We start from the raw sequence: 27,116 nt of genomic DNA on the forward strand, positions 1-27,116 counted from the left end.
AACTTACAAAGGGACGCGAATAGGTCGATGAACCTTTTGACTTGCAATTAAGAAGTTCTTACCATAGCTCCAGTACAGGAAACAATTATCAATACACAATAATCAACAATCATTAGTAATCAATGACATCAATAATCAATGGAGTCAATAATTGTCACGCACCATGACTTTTCAGACATGAATATCCACACCTTTAGTAAAAGTTTTGAATGTTTATTTGCCTATACTAACAATGCTAAGGCCATGTAGATTAATCTCTAAATCAAATGAAGCACACTGGTTGTCCAAAGCGGTTTAATCTAAATCAAAGCTTGAACTACAACACATTCTAAAGTTACAATGCAAATCAGTAGCAAAGTCAGCTGCGTCAACGAGATGAAATACATGAAGTTAAGCAGAGAAATCCATCAAGCATTAGTCTCTTTTATCATAAATCATAATCCTCAACTAACATCAGATTAGCATCAGCATGTTGGGCTTCATGCAAAACAATTTAGTAACACCAATTTGGAAAAACATCTATCTATGGCAGAGCCATAGACAAAACAGCGCAGTTGGTACCTAGAAAGGAAACGCAAATATGCATAATAATCACATTTCAATTTATACCTATATGGGTCAGCAAGCAGAATCAGTCTTCGTCCTCAGGACATCAGTCAGCAAGGCATCAGGCTCTCAGTCAGGGAATAGGAGCCCAATGAGCCAGAATATTGAAAGAATCTCTCTCTCTCTCTCCAAAAATCTCTCAGAATCTGCAAAAGTCTAAAGTCTTTTCCCTCTGCAGCATTGTTATATCAAAGTCACCTAAACTATCCCCTTATTTGCTATTGGTCAGTTAATCGTATGTTCACACTGTGTCCAATAAAACTACTATAGCAAATCTATGAATTCTAATATTTCTCCATTCTCATATTGTTGATTGGTTTGTCTTATGATGTTCTCATCATTCGGTTTCTCAGGTAACAATATTGTTGCAGCTTCCACTCTAGTCAGTGTCTTCATTGTTCTTGTCATGGGAAAGTCAGTTTCACACACATTACACATAAAATGTTGTATTAGAGAGAACATCATCTCCTAGCAGTCGGTTCTCACTAAAAGCTTCCGTTATGAGCACATTTAGACAATACAATAAACATTTCACAGTTTAATTCTCTTGGTCAGCATTTTCATTAAATGTTAAGAAACACATCTCCTGCATGAGGCCTGGCAAAATAGGCCAAGACAATCTCTAAGTTAAGGCCTACAATTAATAAAGCTAAAACATACTTCATAGCCCTTAATATGATATATTACTGCATTAGTCTAATACATATTCAATAAGTATAAATCATTGATTAGTACATTTCATTAACATTGGTGGCCACTCTTCGAGATCACATTTTCAAATGTGTGCATTATTTTTCTAAGTTATTTCACTTTCTACATAAACTTATTATTCAAAATACATAAACACTCATTAATCATTTTTATTAGAACACCTGCGCTAGCAAGACAGAACCATGCCCTGGTCCTGAGGAGACCACAGAATCCCTGGAGAGTGTAAAAGTGTCAAATAAAATCACTGGGAGTGAAAGGTGTGTAAAAACAACCAAAGAGCACTTACAAAATGTCTTTAACTTACAAAGGTTTGACAATCAAGCGCTTCAAGGTTATGTCCTTGTTAACACAAATGTCGTAATTAGAAATTATTAATGAATGTTTATGTGTTCTGAATAACGAATTTGGTAGAAAATGAAAAAAAATAATGTGCACGTTTGAAATTGTGACCTCGGAGAATGGCCATCAGTATTTATGAATTGTACTAAATGAGTGATTAACATACATGGAATATTGAAAATGTATTAGATTAATGTAGTAATATGTTATATCGAGAGTTATAGCCTATGTTCTGTATAATTGTAGGCCTTAACTTAGTGAGTGTCTTGGCCTAGGCTTGCCAGGCCTCAGGCAGAAAAGCTGAATTTCTTAACGTCTAATGGAAAAATGCTGACAAAATGAACTGACCGTGAACTGCTCTTTGTTTTAATAAAATTCTTAACTAGAGCTTCTATGGGAACCGACGGACAGGAGATGTGGACTCCTGAAAGTATCGAAAAGAGTATAATGTGGGCTAGATGTACTTTCCCAGGACTCAAACAATGAAGACACTGACTGGAGAAGAAGATGCAACATTTTTGATACCTGACGAGCCGGATAATGAGAACTTCGTCAAGCAGACCAATCAACGACATGTGAACTGTGAAATATTAGAATTCATAGATATGGTACACAGACATTACTGGTTAAGATAATAACGTACGACTAATTGACCAATTGGAAATTAGGGGATAGTCTGGGTGACTTTGATATAACAACAAGACAGAGGGAAAAGACTTCAGACCTTATTCCGATTTTCTGAAGCGATATTGAGAAGAGAAGAGATTCGAGGGTCTGTCATTGGGCTCATACTCTCTGATTGAGTGCCTGATGTGATGCTGATCGACTGATGACCCTAGGACGAAGACGGACTCTGTTGTTGACCCATTCCGTGGATAGGAAGATATGACAATGTGTCTGAAATGCATTTTTGTGCCTTTTCTTTATAGATACCAACTGCGCTGTCTAATAGTGTTTTAGCTAGATGCTTTCCCCAAATTCTTGTTTCTAAATTGTTTTGCATGAAGTCCCACATGCAAATTCTAATCTGGGTTAGTTGAGGGTTTCCTTACATAACATTGACAGATTACCGATATAAATGGTTGACAGACTGTTTTGCTGAACTTCATGACTAGGAAGGATTATTTGTCTACGATTCTCTTATTGACCTATGTTAATGCTATGGAATGTACTCTGATACAAGCTTTGATTAGTCTATGCTCGGTTTTAATCAAATTGAATTGCATTTGAATTAAAACTTATGACTCAGTATTGTAATCAATAGGGAAATAAAGTTACTAAAACATATACTGAGGTGTGGTTTATTCATGGCTGAAAGGTCATGGTGTGATGTTTATTGCTCATTTTGACTATTGATTGATTTTTTGACTCATGTTTATTGAACCTTCTGCTTCTATTACCGAGAACATTGGTCACACCATAGCTGGGATACTCCATGCGAATCAAAAGGTTCATCGACCTATACGAGTCACCTTGTAAATGTACTTATTAAGGACCCACGCGCTAACATCCTCAGTCTCCCTGTATTAACTATACATCAGACAGCTGTACACTACTAAAAGTGCAGCATTTTGATTGGTTCCTAGTTGGTCATTATCTATCGAGGAGATTCATAACTAATGCCTGAGACAAGCTCCATTACATATCAACCTACATGCAATTACCCCCTTGTCCCATAACAGCAGCCTGTAAAGCTCACAGTGTTCTAATGAAGAACTAGAATGTTCACCTACCTCACAAAATGTGCCTGCACTGGGAGACATACTGCTGGAGAAGGCAGCTTTACAATCATTCATGTTTTTATGCAAAAGGCTCACTATGCACATGGAAATGGTTCTTATGTCAGCTACTACACGTTCCTGAAGGAAAGGTGTCCCCAAAATTATATTTTTCACTTTATTGTAATTTAGCGTTAAAGTGTTCCAAGTCTTGTGTGGACCAGTACAGTTTTGACTAAGTTTTGAAAAAGCAGCCTCAATGTTCTGCCAGATTTTAAAATGTTACTTAATTTTAAATATATGTTAATTAATTTGTCTTTGAATTTAATCATTTACAAGGTATACTGTGCAACACGTTTATGGACACTTTTTTAAATGTGTTTATTAATTTCATTACATTTAACTCACAATAAAAATAATTTTAAAGCCAGTGCACACTTGTGTAGGGAGATGGAACTACTGTCAAAGGGAAGAGTGGGGAAAAGTCAAAAGATAAATTAAATGTCCAAACAGCAACTTCGTAAGTGAACACAAATCTATTCATTTTTAAATATGAAAGGAGAAGGCCAGTATTTCTCATGTTTTTAAACCCCCTTTTTACACGCCAAAATTATCATCATTAGTATGCCACCACCAACAAACTATTTATGTTATTACTAAAATCTGTTATCATTCTATCTGCACCTTTTAGAAGCCTCGAAGCAAGACTGATTAAAATGGTTGTTAACAGGACAAAATCTGCAGACTTATCACCCACAAATTCCAAAAGCTGTGGTTGTCGTCATCTTCCTCCTAAATTGTCTTATGAAAAATACACCATCAAAAACAATTGTGTGAATTTCTCCCAAAATTTTAAGGGTCTGATTTACAGTAGCAATATTGTCCAAGGGCCAAGGAACTATCAGGTAGCTATGAATGGTGGTGGATTAGGGCCCTCAAGTTCACATTGGGACCCTCTGACTCTACCAGGGTCAGTAACTACTTGGAAGTGCCCTCTCTCTTAGATGACATAGCGTAATTAATACAATGTTTCATAGATTTTAACTGATTATGTGGACAGGAGGCAGAATTACCACACATAAAAATGTGTGCATGCACTTTTCTTTTTAAATGTTTCTCAATGCTCAACATTTACTAAGCAAATCACTTTCTTGGGGGTGTTTCCTTTCATCAATGCCTATATTATTATTGATCATGATGACAAGTTCTTGTGAATGATTACATTACCTATGCGCTGTTGCGTGGTCAAGCAATGTGATGATATAAAGCAGTTTTGGTTTGTAATGCACTGTTAGAATATTTTTTGTAAGTGTGTGGCAATATGTGATCACTAACAATATAGGTGGTGCAACTGATTAAAACAACTGTCCCTATCAGAGATCTTAATTTAACACATTATCGGGGGCAGGGGTAGGGCGAGGTCATACTATATGCATCAGCATCACTGTTCTTTTTGGGCACCAAGAATTAACAGGAGTAACAATCATTTCCCCTCTCCATCTCTGGCAATCTTTCTATTGCCTAGCCACTTTGTCCAGAAATGACTAAACCTTTTTTACAAGGATGGAGGCATGTTCTGCTGAGATCTGAATAAGATCAGGAGCAATAGTGTGGGTGAGAATTGACAAAAAGGGAAGGGCAAAACTATGACAACCTGCAAGACCCACTAGTGTGAATTACTACCACATAAGCTGTGCAGGTAAAAGTGTGTTCTGAACACACATGCTCTGAGCCTGCCACCCCCATAACTCCCCAACACACCCCTCCCTCCAAGCTGCCCTCCTCCCCCCCAAAAAACCTTGGGTGACTTCTGAAACAGGATTCAGGGCAGCTTGGTGAAAGTAGCTGGGGACAGCGAGCTGAGAACTGGTCATGTTGATGGTGCCCTGTCATCGGCCACCAACACTCCCACAGGTGCCTAAAAAAGGCTAGACATGCTGCTGCAGAGGCTGAGATGGATGCACCTGGCACAAATGTGGCCCCATGAGTAACCCTTCAAATGGCAGACCAGACAGAGTAAGACCAAGGATCAGGCCATTACGTGGCTAACATTAAACCACTCCTAAGACGAATCCACCTTGTCACCAAACAGCCTGCACCCATCAAAAGGGATAGTCATGGGGTGCCTCTATGTCCCTGGAGAAACCTACGGCACCCATCCAGGTACAACCATAAATCACCAAACCAGAGCCTACATCACAGCCTACACAGGCTGTGGTGGAATGTTTGGCCGGCAAAATGTAATGGCATGTGTTCTATTCGTCATGGACTGTTTGTGCAAAGGAATTTTGAAACTCCTTATGAAAGGCAGGCAAGATCTAGACCACATTCAGAGATCACAATACAAACCTGGCAGAGGAGAGCACCCTCAATCCTCGATCAGGTGGGGCAGTAGGGAAGACATTCCGGTTTATTTTGCTCATCAAAGCCTGCATCACAGGACTGTACTATCTTGAGTGCTGAGTCAAGAAGGCAGTCTCGCTCGAAGTCGGCCTAGGGCACGTAGCAATGGAGTGAATTAACAGTACCGTTAAGCTAGGCTGCATCCACGCCAGAGTCTTTCGGAGCCTCATGGAAAGGTAGAAAAGACTCAAGTTAAAGGGCCAGGTTGCAAAATTTTAGTAAGCAGATTTGTCTTAGTTTCCAGAGTAGGCAAATGTCGTTCCAACACCGCTACTACCCTATTTACTATTATAGCAAAGGAGGCACTTTTCTGGATGTGGGATCCTAACAGAGTCCAAAACCACACTGTTGAGTTATCAACACCACTCGCGGTTTGGAATCTAAATAGTCGTAATATCCTCAGCGTAGTGAAGGAGCAACAAAATGTCCGTCTCCTCCACCTCACGCTCTTCCCCCTGTGAAACGTTCTGCTAATCTTGTACAGCATCTTTGGGTCAGCAGAATAAGACAAGGAGTTGAAAATATTGATTGTCCATGAGTAAGAGGTGTGATAGGTTTACCTGGATCTTCAGAAGATGAACTGGCCTGATGCCCATTGAGAGCGGCATATGTGTGGTTCAGGGATGGCTTGTAGAGAAAAAGGTTACGACATTAAAAAGTTGTTAAGTAAAGAAAGTCTTGTCACACTGTGATCCCCAAATGCATGGCCTACTGCCTCAGTTCCAGTAGATGGATTGTTTGCATGAACCTTAGTAAGAACACTAACATGAAACAGAAGGAATGTATTTATGTGTTTACCTACAGTAGCGTCATACACATGCAGAACGGACTTTGATGAATTAACGTATGAATTATACTTTGCATTTCTGTCGATTACACTATGAACTGAGGGGAACGTAAAATGATTATATATGTTACAGTAAAAAATGCACGAAGATTTTCTGAATTGAGAAGCACTCACAAAAGCATATGTGCAGTCACCTTGCTACTTACATACTTTTCAACTTGACAACCGGCTCACGCCTGCCAGTTGAAGCCAAAGGAGAGCATTGCTTGTCTTCAGAAGCCCATTGTCTTGATTACCGTTCAGGTAGAAAGTTGATTAAGATCAGCGCACCAAAAACACAAAACAACAATTGTTTACTGGGAACATGTCCTTACATATTATTTGTTTGGGGCATGCCAGATTACTGTCTGTCCACTGAATAATATAAATTGCACCACAGCTTAATGTAGGCATGTTTGGGAATCCCATCGTCGAGCCTGGTGTGCAGTTTTCAACATTGGGGGCACCACTTCATCCAAAACTGACATGAAAATACACACACGGGCATCACAAGAATTAAAAAAAAAAACATGCAACAGAATGAAACGATTTACTATGAAATCATCAATACTTTAGAAAAAAAAAAGTCAAAATGCAGAAAACCACAGAAAGCAGAGCAATGAGAAAAAGCAAATGGCGGGATAAATAAATAACAGACGCCATGCATGATGGTGTGATGAAGTTCCAGAAATAGGAAGGGACTACAGGGAGCTATTCACTGTAATAAGAACCCATATTTGGGAAATGTCACACAAGTCTGATAAGATGACACCTGTAACCACAACGATCCCTTGCACCTCTGGCCATTAGGAAACAGCCGAAGCTTCATTTCAGCAGGCTTCCAAGGACAATCTACTTAGCAACTCTGTCCAGTAGATCGGAAACTAATCAAAAACTCAACACTCATGATACTATTAGCAATAATTATCAGCGTTTGCCTACTTTTGAGAATTTAAGAGAGAAAAAAGAATCTCTAGAATTTAGCAGTGGCACCGCGCAAGCTACTTACAAAACACTGCAAAATCTTTATGGGGCATCCGCAGGCATCACTGCACCGAAAGCACAATGGACAATACAAATGTGTATTTATGCTAATATTATGAGTCTAATCCCGCTTGCTTCTCCACAACCCCCTTTAAAAGGCTTTAAGCAGGCTTCCTGACTAACTTAAGGACTCTACATTTCACACGACTTTAATATCTTAGCATTTTTTATCATGGTCATCACTTCTCATGAAGTAACTACTCATGATGAGTGAACATTTGGTCCACAGGAAAATCTAGCTTTTTGTTTACACCAGTTGCTTTCTGAATTCGAAAAATATATTTGTTGCAAAAGGCAAATGTCTGAAAATGACATTAGCTGGTCTCATACATATTTAATACGTTGTGGTATGATGTGTCGACCACTTACAGGAAAAGGCAGCAAGTAATCTGGATACTGGAAAATGCTAAAAGTTTAATGAGTTTATTCAGTCGGAATGTAGATGTGATGGAGTTTGATAAAATAAAAGGCAATCCGACTGATCGGCAATTACAATGAAAACGTTTAGTGCTCTATGCACACCTCTGAGCAGGACTGCACAGTAAAAGTTTGATACTGCAATAAACTCACTTCAGTTGAAGTGCATCTTGGCAAGACATTTGACAGAAGATGGGTCTTTATATAACTCACGACTGCTGTTTTCACTCATAAGTCGGGAAATACAAAAATTTCCCTTAATGGCTTGGCATAACATCAACAGTCTTAAAGGCGCATACCACTGTTGTCCAATAGATCATACAGTGTGGTTATGACCTACAACTAAACTAGATCACAAAGAACAAATTACTTCTCTTCAGTAACTATCTTTATTGGACATACTTTATCTATGTGCAGATTTCTCAAATCTTGAGTCTCACCCAGGTGCCAGACCAGATCTGGAAAGTTGATATAGTTCCTCTACTCCGAATGGTGTTGGATGACTCTGGCATCTACTCCAAATTTTACATCAGGAGTCATAAGATGAAACCCTGACATCAGTTCTAGTTCTATTTCATAGATGAGACCAATGAGACTAAAATAATTTGTGGTTCACTAAAAGTAATCTGGGACCTTACTAAAAGTCACATGACTTCTCCTCAGAAAGAGGGGAGCAGGTAGAATTGGCGAAGAACTTGCATGTAGCTAGAGTATCCAACATAAATATTATGCTGTAGGTAAGTAACTGTTCTTCTGATGGATACTTCTGCCTACAGATTTCGACTCACTTGAATCAATACCAAAGAAGTACCTCCCAGATGAAGGGTCTGAGAAGACAGTCAAACCAAGAAGTCCTGCAACACTGATCTGTGAATATGGCCCTCTCTGCGGACTTTTGAGTCAAGACAGTAAGTACTTCCTGGAGAAGGTGTGGACACAAAGCAGTCCCAAGTTATCCAGAACAGGCACAACCTTAGACAACGCGGAACAAGGGACCTTCACGGGAAGGGCTCTGATGCCCTTTGTAGGTGCCTAACAGCATAACATATGTTAAAACACAGCATAATCCATGGGGAAATTGTCTGTTTCTGATCATCAACCTGATACTTGTGTGTCTTGTCAACGTAGACATAAAGGCGATACAAGAATCTAAGTATTGTCGTCTGCTATGTGATGGGATTTGGTGGTAGAAAAAACGAGTGAGTCCACTGGCCCAAGTGAAATGGGGTAACCAACTTCAACAGGAAGGAAAACGTCGGTCGAAGCACCAGACTGTCTTGGAGTAATGAGGTAACAGGAAGACCAAAATATAAAGCCTGCAGCTCGCAAAGCAAAGGTAATGGCAATCAAGAACACAGGTTGTCAGGGTAGTCAGCCACAAAGGCCAACATGCATGGGTTCAAAAACCAAATCCATCAGGGGCGTGCTTTAAATGATAGCGATGGTGCTGCAACCCGATGAAAACTGGGGTCGTTTAATTATAAGCAAAAAATGTGTTCTCAACTGGAGAAAAAATATCTTTAGCCTCTTATCTATCGACATAAGTGTTGCTGCATACTTTTCAAGTTCACCCTTCTGCTTTTTAACCTTCATAAGGTATTAGTCACCCTTATAACTATTAATCGATGCCATAAATACCACTAATTTGTTTACTTTCATAAAATGTTATTGAACTCTGCTAAATTCAGTATTACAAAAATACAAATACATAAAAGCATTTCTCCATTCCATATCTAGAAAGTCCTTTTAATGCTTTTCCACCTAAACACCCCCTTTCTCAGTCTGGCGTTTTTGTGTGCAGATAGTTGAGGTTTTATTAAGCAAATGAATTTAATTTGTTCCTTGCCCTTTACGTTTTAACTGGCAATCAACAGTAGTTCCTTTTTCTAAAAAAAAACCCTATCTGTGTGATATTAACGCTTTACATCCATTAATTAATTTAAACGCCTTCTCACGGTAATATTACAAGGAACTGTTTGTCGAAGTTTTTGCTGTCAAAATCAATACTGTTTATATCTAACAAGTAGCATATTTAGTACATTTTCACTGGTCTCTTTTGGACACCCTTTGCTGTCATGTCTTCCTCCGTCATTTATTATTTCTAGTGGACCGTAATAATGGTGCCTATATATAAAATAATGTAGTCCTTAAGTGCAGGCAGTTTGTTACTGCTGCAGTCTGGATCTGAAGGCAAATCCCAAGCTATGGACCAGTGAGGCATGACAAAGACAGAAGGAGGGAACAGAAAGGTCTACCCCTTCAGATAATACATATCGGTTGGAGACTTTCACAATGAAAGGCTCCCACAAATCAGATACATAATTCAGAACTACCTGTACCTGTAACCTCAGACCTTCAACTACTCGCACCATTCTGTCACACGTGTCTTATGGGCTGGTGGAACCCCACGGGTTTTTATTTGCCAAGTGTACACAGGGAAAATACGATGCTGTAGATAAAGCATTTTATTACCATTTCAAACCATATTAAACATTATATTGTCAAATTATGTAGATGATAGATGTACCTATGCATTTCCATAACAACGCTTCCAAAGATATGCCCCAGGAAAAGCCCCCGAAATTGCACTACTGCCTGTGAAACTGGTAAGCAGGGAAGCCATAGCTCCATCTTCCTTAAAACACTACAGTGCAGGCTGTCTTCTCCACAAACAGCCAAGCTCCATTAAAAGGCATGTCCATAATACAGGACTGCACATCCCCTGGTAAACCAGTGGAAGACATCCAAGCATGGCGGCAGATGGCAACTGAAGATTCCACCGATCACACAATCCACTGTATCCATGCCATAGCATCCTGCCCACAACACTCAACTGACAAAATAGTCACAGAGGTGGTTGAGGTGGTTCAGTGATCATTTGCACCATTTACCATAGGGTGTGGCTTGAAGTCAAGTCACGTTCGTGGAGTGAACGGCACACCTCCGCAAAGAAAATACCTCATTTCCCATTGCCTCAATTCTTTCTGACTTTCTAGGTACAGGAGTACAGAGAAAAGGGTCAGGATTCTGCTTAGAAATGGTGGAAGCCCGAATTTAAAAAACAAAAACTTCTCTACAGAGAGGTGAGCAATCAGAAATTGCTGGTCTTTAGAAGCCATACAAAAAAAAGTTCCTCAAGCCTGCCAGCATACTCGTGTGTCAAAAGCCAGTAAAATGACATTTCCTCCATCAAGGGTTTTCTGGTCTCCTCATCTGATCAAAGTGACCATCGCCTTAAAAAAAAAAAACTGCCACTTTTTTTAACTCAATTGAAAGTGGCGCTGGTGGCATCGAAGACTGCTGGCAGCAGAGCAACCAGCAAGGGCTATGGGACAGGTTTGACTAGTCAGGGCTCGAAAAATCTGCTCCACTCGCACTGGCGAGTCGTATTTGATCAGGTCGAGCTATTTTTAAAACATACTCATCCCTGCTGGCGAGTTGACACTGAACAGATGTTCTGTTCAGTTGAAAAGCGGAGGGGTAGTAAAAGATGCCTTTAAATCTTGTTCTTATATCACATTTGGTCGGTGTTCACAGAAAGAGGTCAAAAGTCAGTTTTTCTTACAAATAATTTTCCTTCGGATTGCAGAGTTCCAGGACTTTGTAAGGTGAACTGTGTGGCCTGCTGCTTAGAATGTAAAATAAAATGATATAGGGTGTTAGGTTTTTCCTAACACACAACATTTAAATGACTAAGTCAACTGTCCAAACATTTCAAAATATATTTCAGTAGTTGTGAAAGCCCTTTTTATGAACGAGCGCAAAGCTCTCCGTCCCATTCTGTAATCTCTCTCTGGGCTTCAAACCACGTCCATGTCACGTCAGTCACTTACATCAGTTTGTGGGCTTGACCTTTAAAATCAGCTTGCTTTCATTTGTGAAAGGCATGCATATGTCATGCCTTTTCAGGTGTTTAGCCCACCTACACAGAACCGGTAAATTACTAAAAACATGCGAGGCTCGATGTTTTGAGCATGGTTTCCAGACTACTTTATCTGTTTATTTTCCATGCAGTATGATTGCGCTGCATTTTACATAGCTTTTTTTTTCCTTTTAATTTGTGTGGCAAAAAAAGTCCGGTTAGGAGTTTACAACGCTAATAGCTCTAACTCGAGCAATGCAAAACCTCTTGCATTGAAAATGCTGGTTTATATTTCTGTATGATGAAAAAATATTTTAGTAGGATGAAAACAAATCAGAATACTTTACATGTTGATGTGCAAAGGATATGTTTTATGAAACCCAATTTTTACATATTGTTAATACACTATATAGTTTTATCAGTAAAGCTGCAAGTTAGTGGAGAGGTTTTTGGACATTTCTTGAAAAGTTACTGTGTGTAGATGACAATATGTTACCACAGAGAAACACTCCTGTCCTGATGGCAATGTTGTTAGTATACTAAAAGAAGTCCTAGGGTATGTGGGCTGGACCTCATAGTTATGTGGACTAGATTCTTATGATGCACGCAGCAAACTTTAATCTACTTAGTCAAACAAGAGGTTTTTTTGTACTGCAGAAATGCTGAGCTCACTTATTTGAAGGAGCAATCATATGTGAGAATTAAGAAAAAGGCAACTCTTTAAACTATTTGCCTAGGATCACACAATTTGAGACCCGTTTATGAGTCAAGTACATTATAGTTAGGTCGAGTAGATTATGTAAGTTACTTGACCTGCAGGTTTAGTAAGATTTTTATGATTTTTTGAGCCCTGCTTGTGCATTAACATGATTAGGAAGAGGCTGAAAGGGGTTGAACGTGGACAAAGCCACTGGCAGAGACTGGGTCAGTAACACCAAAGACTCCTTGGTACTCTCCTGATTACCATAGGGAGCTGAAATGAAGTTTAGGCGGGGGCACCATACCCTGGAAAAAGATGTAATATGTTGTGGTCAGCACCAGGGACTGAAAACCTCGAAATGGGAGCAAGGATCAAATCCACAGCAGTTTACTCACTGAAGAGACTCAAAAAATGACTAGGCCAGAGCCAGGAAGCAAGGCAGTTTACTGTAAGATCTACCCCCAGCAGTGGGAACGATGTTGAAAAGCCAAGAATGAGGTCTTAAGAGGTTTCTTGTGCTTGTTCTTGGAGGGCTTGTTTTTCAAGTGGCCTCCTTCAAAGATATGCACAGGACCTAGGGCGATGAAAGGCTCGGTTTTCGTCAAGAGCCCACCCTATGAAGAGTTCTGCTTCCCACTTCTTGATGGCCAATGTGATCATGATGACAGTTCCAACACAGTGTGTTTAGGCCACAGACACAGGTTTGAAAGTAACTTTTATTTGTGACAGGACCAACCCAATATAAACTCTAACATTTTCAGGGGACACACACTGTCAAAAACACTGCAAAACACAATGTGAGGAAATGGTCCACAGAGAGGAACTCCAGATCCATGATTAAGGGCGTGAAAAAAAACGGAACTGATGTTAGTGTGCTGGAAGCTTATAGGACTTAGCAATATCATATTCAGGGTGGACCGAGAACATAATGGGAGCGGAGGTTCTAATTAGCAGCACAGGAAGGCTACTTCAAAATTTCGGATCGAGTCTGGTGCCTGGAGGGGATGAGAGGTGAGGAAACTGCAGGAAGAAGTATTCATTAAACAAATTATATAAATCATGGTACTCTAAGTGTATTTATCCAATGGACCTTATGGGAAGGGAGGCAATGCTCACAGAACCAGCAAAATCAGTCATACCTGTACATTCGTTTCCTCAAATACAGTCATTCCTTTTTTTGCGAAAAGAGCACCTTTGTAACTTTTCAACAGTCTTGGAGGCAGGCACCGATGGAGCCATCTTTTCTATATGTAATCTCACTGGTAGCATTTGAGGGTGGTGTTCACCGGACTCAAATATGCATGCCTTTGAGATATTACTGAAAATCACATCTTGCCACTGATTTTGTGACTCGTGCTTCTGCTGAGTCACAGCACCCAGAAGTTGATATTGAATTTACTGTGGTATGACAGGTACCAATCAAATCGGAAGAAGGTGAGCACCTTCCTCAGCATCACTACTATTACTTAAGGTTTATTCAGAAGCACAGCTAACAAAGAGCTGAACAAAAAAAATGAAAGCAGAGGGCCAGATTAATAGTTACAGTTACTGGATTAGCACTCTAGTCTGACAAAACACAAACAGTGGATGCCACAGACCCACTGTCCCACGGGCAGTGGGTTGAAGTGGTAGCTGACATTGAAGAGGTGCTCGCAGCTAGGAAAAAATGAGTTTTTTATCCCATGTATAGCCACAGAAAAAAAGCAAAGAATGACTTAATTATTTAATAGCAACTTTAACCAATACCGTCATGAAGTATCTGATCATAAAACTTCAGTTGGATGATGTGCCATCCTAGCACTTCTTTCTAAGTTCCATTGTTCCATAGGACAAGACCCAAACACTGGAATACTAACATCAATTGGCAATATAATCTAGTTCTGACATCTTAGGCTTCCATCAGTCACCAAAGTAAGCCAAACAGGGGTGAGAGAGTGCATAGTTAATAATCTCCGAATGGTGGCTAATAGGGGCAACATCATGACCCTGGTTTTATTAAATCTTTCTGCCTCCTTTGAAACAGTTAGTCATACGATCTTGACATCAAGATTAACAAAAATTGCTATCAGAGGTTCTGAACTGAGATGGTGCTGTTCTTAATTGGAAAACCCATGGTTAGTGATACATCTACTACTATTATGATCATATCTCAAGGCCAGTAGTTTTTTTTTTGTTGGGGGGGGGGGTATGTTGGCCCAGATGATATGCAGCCAGGGAATCTCAGTATGAGTTACAGAGATGACACTCCGCTCTATCATGTCTTCGGACCACTTTTCGCCAGGTATTTTTGAGTCTTTCTACTCCTATATACACAACATTACACCGTGGCTCAATCAGAATTCCCTTAAATGTAACTGGAATAAGACAGAGGTGCTATACTGTCCCACTAGAAAGATTGCCAGACCACTGATGGCTGGGTTTTGGCCTTGGCCCATGGATGTCTCCCTTGTGATAGTTTCAGCTGTCATAAGTCTGGGGTTCTAATTTTGTACAGACTTACCTTTGATTTCTCAGGTCAACAAATGGTATATTCTTGCCTTGCCTTATTGATAATCTTAAGCAATACATTACCTTTACTGCCACAACATCTACAGTCATCGACTGTCCAGGCAAAAATCTTGAGCAGGCTCGATTACAGAAGTTCATTGTTTTTAGGGGTCCATAACCACTTTCCTAATCACCTCTCCAGAATACAGACCACATCAGCTCACTTGTCTGTGTCCCTTCTCCATCTGGCCTTAGCATCTACTGCCTTGGCCAGGTTACACTGGTTTCCTACGTCCAAAACAGTTGTCTGTAAATCACTCTGTTGGGTAAACTGAGCAATACATCGGATTGGCACAAAACTTCTATGTTATCACCCTAGTCATCTGTTGAGCTCCGTTAATGTCTGTCTTTTGATTATAACAAAGTACAAGCACACATGCATTGGTGACGGGTCCTTTAGGGTCCAGTCCGGTCATCTGTGGAACAACTTGATTCATCACAGATCTACTGAGATTACCAGAGACTTGTCTTTATACCTGTTAACAATGCCTTTTTTGGTTACAGTATCAATATAGAAATAGTTAATGTAACACAGTGACATTATAGGTATGCCTTACCCTGCAGGTCTTTAGCTTCCGAATAATTACACATTCATAGTCATCAGAAGGTCAAGTGCTAAAAGACCCTAGGATCATTCTTGAAGTTTACTCCAAATTTGTATCAATAACCTTCTGTTGTTAATCATTTAGATGAGTTCATTATTTAACTCATTGAAGATGTGCATGTCAGCAGCACTAGGTTGCAGTTTTTGAACAGTGGACTGATTCAACATTTCATGCTTCTCAGGATGCCTGAACACATAATATTAAGTAAAACACGTTAGATGCAATATCAAATGTAATCTGCAGTTTATACTTTACCAATAGTCCATGCCATAATCTTTCATGGATCTCAATTAAATAAAATATATCTACAGAAATAGTAGGCTCAACATTACATCAGATGGGAAGGAAACAAAGGCTGAGTGAACCATAACACACTGATATTCCCATTCAACGGGCAGTCGACATTTTAAAAATTATTCCATTCAGAAAAATACGTGAACATAACAGCAAGAGAGAAAGGGACATGAAGTCCAACACTGCATTGTCAGTGCTTCAAGCTGTACCTAATGAAATAATCAAAAGAAATGAAGACAAATGGTACCAATTCAAGTACTAACAAAACTTTGATGCCCATGGGTCTTTCCTAGCCTACGTAAGTAACACAAAAAACGTTAAACGACATACAAGTGAACCTCTGTGGTGAACTTTTATGATCATTGCAAATTACGGATTGGGAATAAAAGGGACACAAAGGAATGATACTAATTAACTCTGAGAGTTTCATGAAATTAACAATTAGAATAAGACTACCACCGAAGCCAATCAATATTCAGCTAACAGTTCACCTTGGATTAAGTTCCGCCAAAAGGCTACCTAGCTGAACGGGAATAAACGTAGGTGCAAAGTAAGTCCCTCCCCCCAAGACTGCACACTTTCGACCTTGCTTTCTCTCTGAAATATAGCGAAGGTATTACTCAACTACGAAACCAGTGAAATAGGGGACAGTAACCACACTTGGCAGGAAACTGAAGTATCAGCTCTGTTTCTTACAAGAAGCTTAACCACCGTTCTGGGAAGACAGCATTCCTTCTACTTTCCACATGTTCAAAAGGATTTGTTTATGCAGAATGCACATGCAGTAAACTTGACAGTGACTCATTCTCCTTCCAATGGAACACATACAACTTAAACATTACTATGTGAGGGAGATAAAAACAAAAATTTAGCAACAAACAAATCAATCATTTAATAACCAACTTACAATAAACCAACATTTCAAACAAATTACTTTATTCAGCAAAATAAGGAAAGCTTTTCGTTTCATTGCAGTATTCTCTTCAGAGGTGAGCGTGGCGAAGAGTTGAAAGCATGGCATGGTATACTCATTGCAGCATACATTTGTAAACTCATTACAACATATATTCTGAAGGCGGGGAAAGTTAAAACTTAACAAACGGATGAAATGTTGCATTAAATTAAGTCCTAAGTTCTGCTGTCAAACGTTTTACAATTTTCAGTTGATTAATACAATGTTACCACGCCGGCACATACATTTATGCGCAGACCAATGATGTCCACTGAAAGAATTAGTCATAGATACTCATAGAAAAAATTATCTGCATGTAGCTACTCTGAATATGGGGATATCCGTTATTTAAAGGGGATAGCTTCAAACAACTGTATCTGTATAAGAGTACAGCGAAGAAGCTAGTTATATTACCCCAACAAAGGAAAGTACCATTAAATTACGTTTCCATCACATTTCAGTGGAAAATATCATGGTATGCTTCTTCTTATTTACACCCATATCCCAAAATGGACAATCATGCTACAGCTTATGAGCATATTATAATTCTGCCAATCGATAGTAACCTAAGTAGGAGAAAGCTAATTCGGACTTCTTTATTGCAAGCTTAATTATTTCCTTTTTTTTTTTTTTTTAAAGGAGCTTACTCCTAAGTGGGGTATATATTAAACAACTTCTCTATAAAGCAGGCAGATATGTCTTCTTCTACTTACGACGCGTAAGACAAAATGAGCCAGACTCTGTATTACAGTGTCAATCACTAAAAAACATCATATATGACAAGTATATCCTTCCCCGTAAGATGACAAAAATAAGCTTTATTAGTAGTTATAGATATTATATCTATTGACACTTCGAAACAGTGCTATCCATTGAATGCTTTGACCTTTCCTACACTCCAAATTATACCACAAGCAAAAAGAGACTGGAGACATTTAAAAAATAGTTTCCAATTGCAAATAACCCTTTCATACCTCTTGATCCTTAGTACCACCTACAGATCTAGTCTAGATATGAAAACTGTCAATCCATACACCGAAATATATCAATTTGGCAGAAGCACATCAACATTCTTTTGAAACCTCTTACACTTTGGGTTGTTCTGGGTATTGTAGCTGTCCAGTAGAAATGTTATATCAAAATACAATAAGCTTTAAAATGAGTTGGAAAACCTTTTTTTAAAATCTAAATCCTCAAATGATTAAAAGACACAATGTAAGACATGAGACTTCGTTAAGTCTACATGTTTGTACAAATTGGTGGAATCACAACTGAAATAGGGAATACTGTATAGTTATATACAACAGACTATAATTTATAATGCCTGCACCGGTATCCTCTTGAATACGCATTCTTAAGCAGGTTGTGTACTTGAAAATAATATTGGGCCATGACAGGGACTACATGAAGGCCTGCATCAACACCATTCAAGCATGAATGCCAAATTCTTCCTCAATTGAACCCCACCAAGATAGAAATTGCATTTGTCACCAATGGTTGTAAACCAAAAGTGGAACATGGCTTTTAAAGATGGACCTGGTTGATTTTCTTCATTATTGCACAGATAGGGCAATGTTCTGGACAACCACACTAACACCGAACTGAGTTTTAAGGTTCACATTGCAAACACATTTAAGTTTTATTAATTTTTGGTGAAGGTAATGTCTCATTGACCACTAGACTGAGAGCCACGCTTGACACCACTGAAAAATGCTGGATATGCAGCAACCCATTCCAATAAGGCTCTTCATAAACATAACAGAATAACTCCAACAACTCAGATAATCCAGTGGCTTCCACATCCTGCATGCATCACATTTAAGACCTCCTACACTGTCCATAAGACAAAACGATCCACCATACAACAGCAGCATCACCAAACTGGCAGAATACATACTTAAAACACTGCTTTGTTTTGTCAAATGCTTCACACTGACCCATAGATAAATGATACAGAATTTGTGATCGGCTAATTTTAAATGTACTTACTGTTCTAATATCTGATCATATTTTGCCAAGGCATCTTTTTCAGCTACCACAGCTCGTTCTTTTTCTGCCACTGCGTTTTCCTTTGCCTCCCTCAGATTTCTACAAAAAATAAAGTGTCATGGTGTGAAAAAGGGGAACAGTTGATCTCTAATATACATTTTGACTCGTAGAATATCATACATATTGCCACTAAAATGAAGACAACTGAACCTCTCTGGTCTGAGATTTGGAGGTCAATTGAATGAAAAATAGTAAGCAGCAAAGCAGATAAAAAGTTATATTAATATAGATAGTAGAATGTTGCAATCAAGTGTTTCAGTTTATGTAAAAGTTCGAATATTTATTTCCCTATATTAACAATGCTAGGGTCACGTAACTCATTCTCAAAATCACATGATAAACATACAGAAACAGCACTGGCTGACCGAAACGGCGAAATAATCACAATCTAATCAAAGCTTAAGTTATTACACATTCCCAAGTTACTGTGCAAATTAATAACAAGAATAGCTGTGCAAACAATATTACATACATTTAGTTTCAGCAAAAAAACAGACATCAGCTGTTATTTCATATAGTGAACTTCATCAGTGAGAACCCTAACTAACACCAGATTAGAATAGCGTGTTTGGGCTTCCTGCAAAACAATCTAGTCACACAAATTTGGAAAACATCTAACTATGGCTATATCAAAATAGCGGTTGGTACCTAGAAACAAATATATATAGCAAACAATATCATAGTCATTATACCTATCCTCAATTTTGATCAGCAAGCTGTGACCGTCTTCATCATCAGGACATCGGTACAGTTAGCTAGACATCATGATTCAGCATCAAAGTTTAGAAAAGGCAAAGTCTTTAAGCGGTAAAGTTAAGCACGTCTCTTCTCAAGACAGTCGAAAAAATTATTGTGCAGTCTGGCTAAGTTAGATTTCCTAAAACTACTTCCCACATCCTAATTGGTTCACGAATCGCATGTTCACCCTTTGTCCAATAAAACCCTCAAATCTAAATTTCAACTAGCACATGGTTCCCATGTCGATGATTGGCTCCTCTCATAAACCGGCTGGTCAGGTAACAATATTGTTGCAGCTTATACTCCAGTCAGTATGGTCTTTGTCTTCTCTTGGGAAAGTTAGCCTCACACACATTACTTTAAACAATGTTGCATTAGCAAGTACATCATCTCCTAGCAAGCAGATCTCATGAGAAATACTTTTAGCTACGAGCACATGGACAGTACCGTGGAAAATCACAATTTAATTCTCTAGACAGCCATTTTATTAAACGCCTAAGAAATGCAGCTTGACATGAGGTCGGGCAACTAGGCCAAGACCTCCGCTAAGTTAAGGCCTACAATTAATAAAGCTAATACATGATGCTTAACCCTTAATATGGCATATTGCTACATTAATCAAACGTAAGCTCATCATTTCATATTAATGAGCCATTAATAAGTACACTTCGTGAACATTGGTGGCCACTCAGGTAGTCGCACATTCAAATGCGTGCATTATTTTTCCCTACGTTATTTCATTTTCTACGCAACTTCAACACTGAAATTACATGAGTATTCATTAAGAACTCCGCGGTAACAGCCACCCAAGGAACCTTCATACTGTCTCCTTTGCTGTGCGTCCGGGGTTATGCCCATTTCAAGAATATTATTAACAAGACATCTAAACCACTAATATGGCTTACCTCCTTCCTCCAAAATGGAACTTTCCAAGTATGTGAGGAAGTCAGAAATTCGTTCCCTAAAATGTAGGGTCCATCAGGGCTCCTCACTGAGCCAATCTGTATGTCCTCCATTGGTAAAAATCATAAAGGATCACGGTTTCTCCTCAATATCCTCTGCTGACGGCACACAGATTATCGTCTCCCTTTCTCATCACATGGATAGGATATCCATCCACCTGAGCAACAGGTTTAAATATGTTACAGACTGGATGGGAGCAAGCAGTTTTAAACTAAATGGGGAGAAAACTAAGGTGATGGTGGTGTGAAACAATCCTGCCAGGTGGATAGAGATGAACTGGCCAGATTATCTTGGCAGCCAACCCACCCCTATATCGGAGGTCGACAGTTTAGGTTTCTGGCTTGACAATAAGATTTCTATGGCAACCCAAGCCAAAAAACGGGAGTCAGCATGTTTTGGTACACTAAGGACTTTGCAAAAACTTCTGAGATGGCTACCTGGCCCCTAGCGTAGAGTAGTGGTGCAAAGCTTAGTCTTATCACGACTTGACCTGGGAAGTCACACGTCTGTAATAAAAATACTCCAGGTTACACAGAATGTTGCACACCATATACTGTTGAAAATTCCTAAACACCAATTTGCTTCCACTGCCCTTGGTAGCATGCACTGGCTACCAGTGCTCAAAAGCATTATTCATCGAGCAACCCAAAGACTACTAACACGCTAGGATCCTACAAGAACATTGTGCTCCACCAACCAGCAATTGTGTGCAGTATCCAGGACGAAGAAAACTAGGAGTGAGGACGTTCCTTCACTTTCCTAGTCCTCAAGCTCTGGAATGCTCTCCCACAGCAAATAAAAACTACAGAGTCAGAACCAAAATTCGGAAAACTGCTAAAAAAAGCCCTGTTTAGCTCACTAAACTCAGCACTGATTACAAAAAAAACTGTAAGCTGCCTTAGCGCTGGAGGCCCTTCTGGGTAGCCATGCGCTCAATAAATTCTCATGAATAGAATTTAAGACATTGTGAGTACACGGAGGTGACTGTATGGGTTGTGATTAATTGTTTTCCCACCACTTGTTATCGATGTTAGATCAACAGGTAGAGTGGTGGATCAAGAGTGATCTGCCTTTCCTTGCTTACTACTGTTATGAACTGTTCTAACATTTGGAAGCTCTGGTAGAAATTATTTTCTATTAGGAGTCTTCTTTGGACATTGTTATGCTCGTTTAATTTGTAATGTGCATTAATCAACCCGGGAGGGGTATCTCAGCACCACGCAGATCACAGACAGGTAATCGAACTAAAAGGCCACAAACAACACTGTTTTGAAGCGTTTCCTAAATTTACAGTGGTCTGTACATTGACGTATATGGAGTGGAAGCTTAATCCAAAACAGAGGGGCTAAATATGAAAAGGATCTGTCTCCTGATCTAGCCTTCCTAATCCGTGGGACTGCGAGGAAGGCTTTGTCACTTGACCTTAAAGATCTGCCTGGCTGATAATAGACGAGCTTTGTTGATAAATAGCTCATCCCTTTCTGTTCAAGGACTTGTGTGTCAGACAGCATACTTTGAAAACAACACTCATATAGATTGGCAACCAATGTAGAGAAAGCAGAAGGGGAGAAGAGGCTGTCCTAGCTGGAAGATTGTTGATGACACCTGCTGCTGCATTTTTAACAACTTGCTGTTTACTCAAGACTGTCGCACTGGTAGAGGCCAATAAAACATTGCAGTAATCCAAACAGCTAATAACCAATGCTTGGGCCAAGGTCTTCCTCACAGAACGTGGGAGGAGGGGAAAAACTCTCTGTAGGAAATGCAGCACTTGAAAACACATGCCAATTGTAGTCTCAACCTGTTCTTTCATAGTAAGAGATTTATCAAGACGAATGCCCAAGTTTTTTTTTTTTTTTACTACTAATTTAGGAGTTGGAGCTGGGCCCAATTCGGAGGGCCACCAGTCAGGTGTCCAAAGCTGTTATGCATTGCCAAACAGCATAGTTTCTGTTTTATTGGCATTCAGCTGAAGACAGTTATCTGTCATCCAAGCCCTAATAGCTGTCATAGCCGCTGAGAAACAAGCCTTACATTATTCAGATCTTTATCAAAAATGATAATTAGCTGCGATATTGACTCCCTGTATTGAAACTCGAACTTTGGACTTACTTTATTTTACTAATCACCTTAGTTTGTTGTTTTATTTTAGTAGTTTATTATTTTTGCAGACTAGCAGATGTGTAATGGGAACTAAATGGTGACTACTAAATGGTCACAATACCCTCCGTTCTTGAATGAGGCTGATGAGCCACTTCTTCCTTGCAAGAGGTGGACGAAATTATTTGACTCCCACAAAGTGGCCACTGGGGAAGGGTGCTTTTTTTGTCTATAAGTAAACAAGGTGTTATACTGAATAGTTTGTGGCTTGAAGGGTGGCACATTTATAACAGTCAAGATGAGATCCCAGTTGGGAGAAGGGTTGGTGGACCTAATGACATTTAGGGAAACATTTTGGTGCTCATATTAATGTTGCTCCAGAGAGGCATACATTTCTTTCACGGCCACAGTCAAAGACAGAAAGGGATGGAAATTATGTAGCCAATATAAAGAATCTCTCTAGAATTTGTGAGTTTGGTGATCTCACACAGATTCTTTTATAAGAGATCAGCTGGTGGGAAGCACAACTAACCCGTGTGTACAAGAGAAGTTACTGGCAAAGAACCCGTGTCTGAAATACATAGTTCCCATTGTTGAAGGAATGGAGCATACTATGGGATGAGTCAAGGAGATGAAGAGCGACAGTACTGACAAGTTTGATGTGGCCAGGGTGAGGGAATCCATGGTTTAAATTAATAAGATGGAAAGATGTACTGTTTCTTTAAAAACAAGTGGGAGCAAGTTTACAAGTAGGAATGGTAAACATGGAGCTAATAGTACGAACTGTCCTGTTAAAAATGCTGTGTGTAGAAAAGGCGCAAAAAGGGCCACTATGCTAGAGTATGAAAGAATGGGGAGGAGACGGGGTGAAGTGAAAGCGTGGTACTTCGACAAATTCAGGATGTTCCGGAGCACGAGAAGAAATTAGTGTTTCTTATCATGGGTGTGAATACCTTGAAAGATGTTGAGTGTGAAGTGGGCCCTATTAAGATGCCGGAGTGTAAAATCACGCTTGATGATAAAGTAATTGACATCTTAGCTGACTCAGGATCACCTTTTACTTTGATGGGTGATGAAAACTGGGAGAAAGCATTTGGGGAGAACCACATAGTTTTGAAGAAACCTAATATAAACCCAGTAAGTTATGGTGGGAAACTATTTAATTAGTTTACACCTATGAGGATTCATTTCTGAAGAAGAGAAACCTTTGGTAAGGTTTACGTTCCAAAGTAGAGTGACAATTTGCTGAGGTGGCGTCACGTGGAGATAGGAAACCTAACCTTAACTCCATCCTATGAAGAGACTCCATTTTGTGCCACTCAACCAAAAAAGAGTGCAGAAAACAGAACTATTAAGTATGTGCTACGCCCTGAGTTTCAGTACATTGATTAGTTACAAGGAGCAGGCAGAGAAAGAGCACAGACAGATCCATGAAACAGAACAAGTTATCCTAAAGCAGCAGAACGCCCCCAGTCCAGGGAGTGTATGGCATCACTTACAAAAAAGATAAAGACTAAAAAAGAAATCACATGATTAACAGATGTGCTTTCCGAATAATAACATATGCATCAGATAATATATTTAACGCCTGCTGATCTTTGAGACCTTTCCTTATACATGACTTCGCATGCAGCACTACAGTGGGTCTCCCACCCATGAAAAAGTCTATTCTGAGAACCCAAGACGGAAGGCTGTGGCAATTTCCAAGGGTAGAGAGAGGGAAATTGTCAGAGCTGATACTGGTGAGCCAGCCAGGAGACCCCTTGGAGCAGGACCTGTCTGGCCCAGGGCACCACGATTGATGCCTCCTCTCCGGTGATCAGCACCCATACAGGTAAGCAAATACCAGCTTTTAATCAATCTGCGATTGGGGAGGGGTGCGGGGCTCGCTGTTCGGACAGACGAGTGATCCCAAGGCGGCCTCTAAAGTTTTAGAACTGTCCTTGTTTTTCCTTTCCTCGAGGGTCTTATAAGGTTAATTAAAGTGCATATTTTGAGGTGGACTATGAGTCGGATCATATTTGTTTTTATCAAAAACGTCCAAGTGTCTGCATAGAAGTTAGTCATAGGAAGCAAACCCTTTTGCGTCATTGAGGTTAGGCGGAAAAAAAGTGCCACTAGAGACGTAGCAGGAGTGTAAACAGATGAAGGAAGAATTGAGATATCCTGATTTATGTTGTGTTATAAGTGAATGTGTATTTTATGAGACTAATATTATTTTATTTTTATACAACTATTGAAGATGTCCTCTCCTTTACAACACATATTAAAAGTATTTATAGGAAACTGGAAACAGAATTGCTAAACATTGTGAGGAATGGTATCAAGGGACATGCAACAGTCTGTACCAATAGTCAAAGGAGGGATCATTTGATTCAGTGACACTTAGTCACTTGCAAGCATATATCTACGGGGCTTCTAAGGGTAAAACATTAAAGAAGCAAATTACGTCTTTTTATTTTTATTTTTCTAAACTGTTTTTATTGAGTTTTGGTAACGTAAAACCAACAAAAGCATACATACAGTGCAGATAATAGCAAGACATTACATCATCCTCACATAGGAGCACCGGAGGTTGACAAGTCCAGATTCAAGTCAAGTCATGTGAAAGACAGTACCCTCTATTCTGCCATCCGAACCCAGAGCATTGTGTGGCCAAACATTAAACGCCTTATGTAAACAGGAACATATCCATACCATAGTTGGCCGCCCCCTTTTCATATAGCTCAGAGGGTGCCTCCATCCCCCTCATCTTCTGCACTACTTTTGAAACTTGTGTCCTCCCCCCCCAGTAAACCGTTCCAGCAAGGTTCCCCAAGCCGCTACATCAGCGAGTACCTTTTCATCTCTCCGTGTCAGGCGCATATGCTGCTCTCCAGCTGTACCCCATTCCAATAAGTTCCTGAGCCAATTGGAGACCAATGGGCTCCGGGAGCTCATCCAGCAGATTGCTACTTTACGTTTGGCCAGCACCAGCGCAAGCTGCGCCAGTTTATATGGAATGCTCTGACCTCGTGGCTTTCGTAACACTCCCAGAAGATAGGTCATTGGCACTACTTGTAACCCCAATCCAGTGGCCCCCACAATCGCTGCCACCACTTCCTGCCAAAAGTCATGTACTGCCCCGCAGGCCCAAGCCAGATGAAGGAAGGAAGCATCAAACATACCACACCAAGGGCAACACACTCCACGGTAAGGGTCGATCCTATTTGGTCGACTTGGTGTAAGATATGTTCGATGTACAAAGTTAAAATGTAGCAGCTTAAATCTATGATTGCAGGAAACCGCTCGCACCAAAGAAAGAGCCAGGTCCCAGTCAGCATCCGCCATGGGCTCCCCAAGGTCAGCCTCCAACAACTTGCGTCCCACACTAATCACACCTGGTTGATCATCGCGTAAAGCTTTATAAAATGGGGTAATCAAATGCGTCCCCTCGCCCGAGTTGATCAGACCGTTCAGCACCGATGAGGCCTCAGGGGCAACTGGGAAACTACTCCAGATCTCACGGACCACAGTCTTGATTTATACATATTGCAGGAATTGACCCGGACCCAGATCAAACAAATCTTGAGCATCCACAAAAGAGAGAAACTCTCCATTAGGGTAAAGATCCCCAGCCACCTTGCATCCTCCCTGTCTCCAAGCCTCTAACAACATTAACTTTTCCATGTCCCAAAATGGGGCTAAGTCCCACAACTTCAGCTCCCTATCAAAGGGGGCACATCTAAGTACATTTTTAACTAGCTGCTCCCAAATCCCAGCAGAGGTCTTAACTATGTAGAGGGCAACGGGGTCAGATCTACCTCTGACATCAACATCTGCACCAATGACCACCCGTCGCACGATCCTGCATACAGTCTCTTCTCCCAATTGTCAGTGTCTGTTATCCACTGAGCAGCATACTGCAGGCTTGCTGCGTAATAATAGTGTCTAATGTTAGGGATCGCCAACCCACCCCCCTCAAGATCCTTCTGCTATACCGGCAGCGCCACCCTACTTCGCCTACCAGCCCAGACCAGAAAGCTTAGCAGACTATCCAAACGATGAAAGAGCCGGGCAGCCAACGGAAATAACGAGTTCTGAACCAAGTATAGACACCGTGGCAAGAACACCATCTTAGCCACCGCAGGCATGCCCATCACAGAGAGAGGAAACCTGTTTCAGAAGGAGACCGAGTGGTCAAGGCCAGCTACTACTCACTCGGCATTGTGTTTCTCTTGAACAGGCATAGTATGAGTGACC

At 40.1% G+C, this 27,116-nt stretch overlaps 1 protein-coding gene across 2 annotated transcripts in view; it reads right to left on the minus strand.

Moving 5' to 3' along the window:
- The window catches only part of PIBF1 (progesterone immunomodulatory binding factor 1), an 843,837-nt gene that overhangs the window by 520,067 nt on the left and 296,654 nt on the right, over positions 1-27,116 (minus strand). For both annotated transcript variants that reach the window (XM_069205285.1, XM_069205286.1), the window contains exon 10: positions 19,014-19,112. In XM_069205285.1, coding sequence (XP_069061386.1) covers positions 19,014-19,112 — 99 coding nt within the window. The remainder of the gene's footprint in view (positions 1-19,013; positions 19,113-27,116) is intronic.

Source organism: Pleurodeles waltl, chromosome 8 (assembly GCF_031143425.1).
Source record: "Pleurodeles waltl isolate 20211129_DDA chromosome 8, aPleWal1.hap1.20221129, whole genome shotgun sequence".
In the NCBI taxonomy this organism is placed as follows: domain Eukaryota; kingdom Metazoa; phylum Chordata; class Amphibia; order Caudata; family Salamandridae; genus Pleurodeles; species Pleurodeles waltl.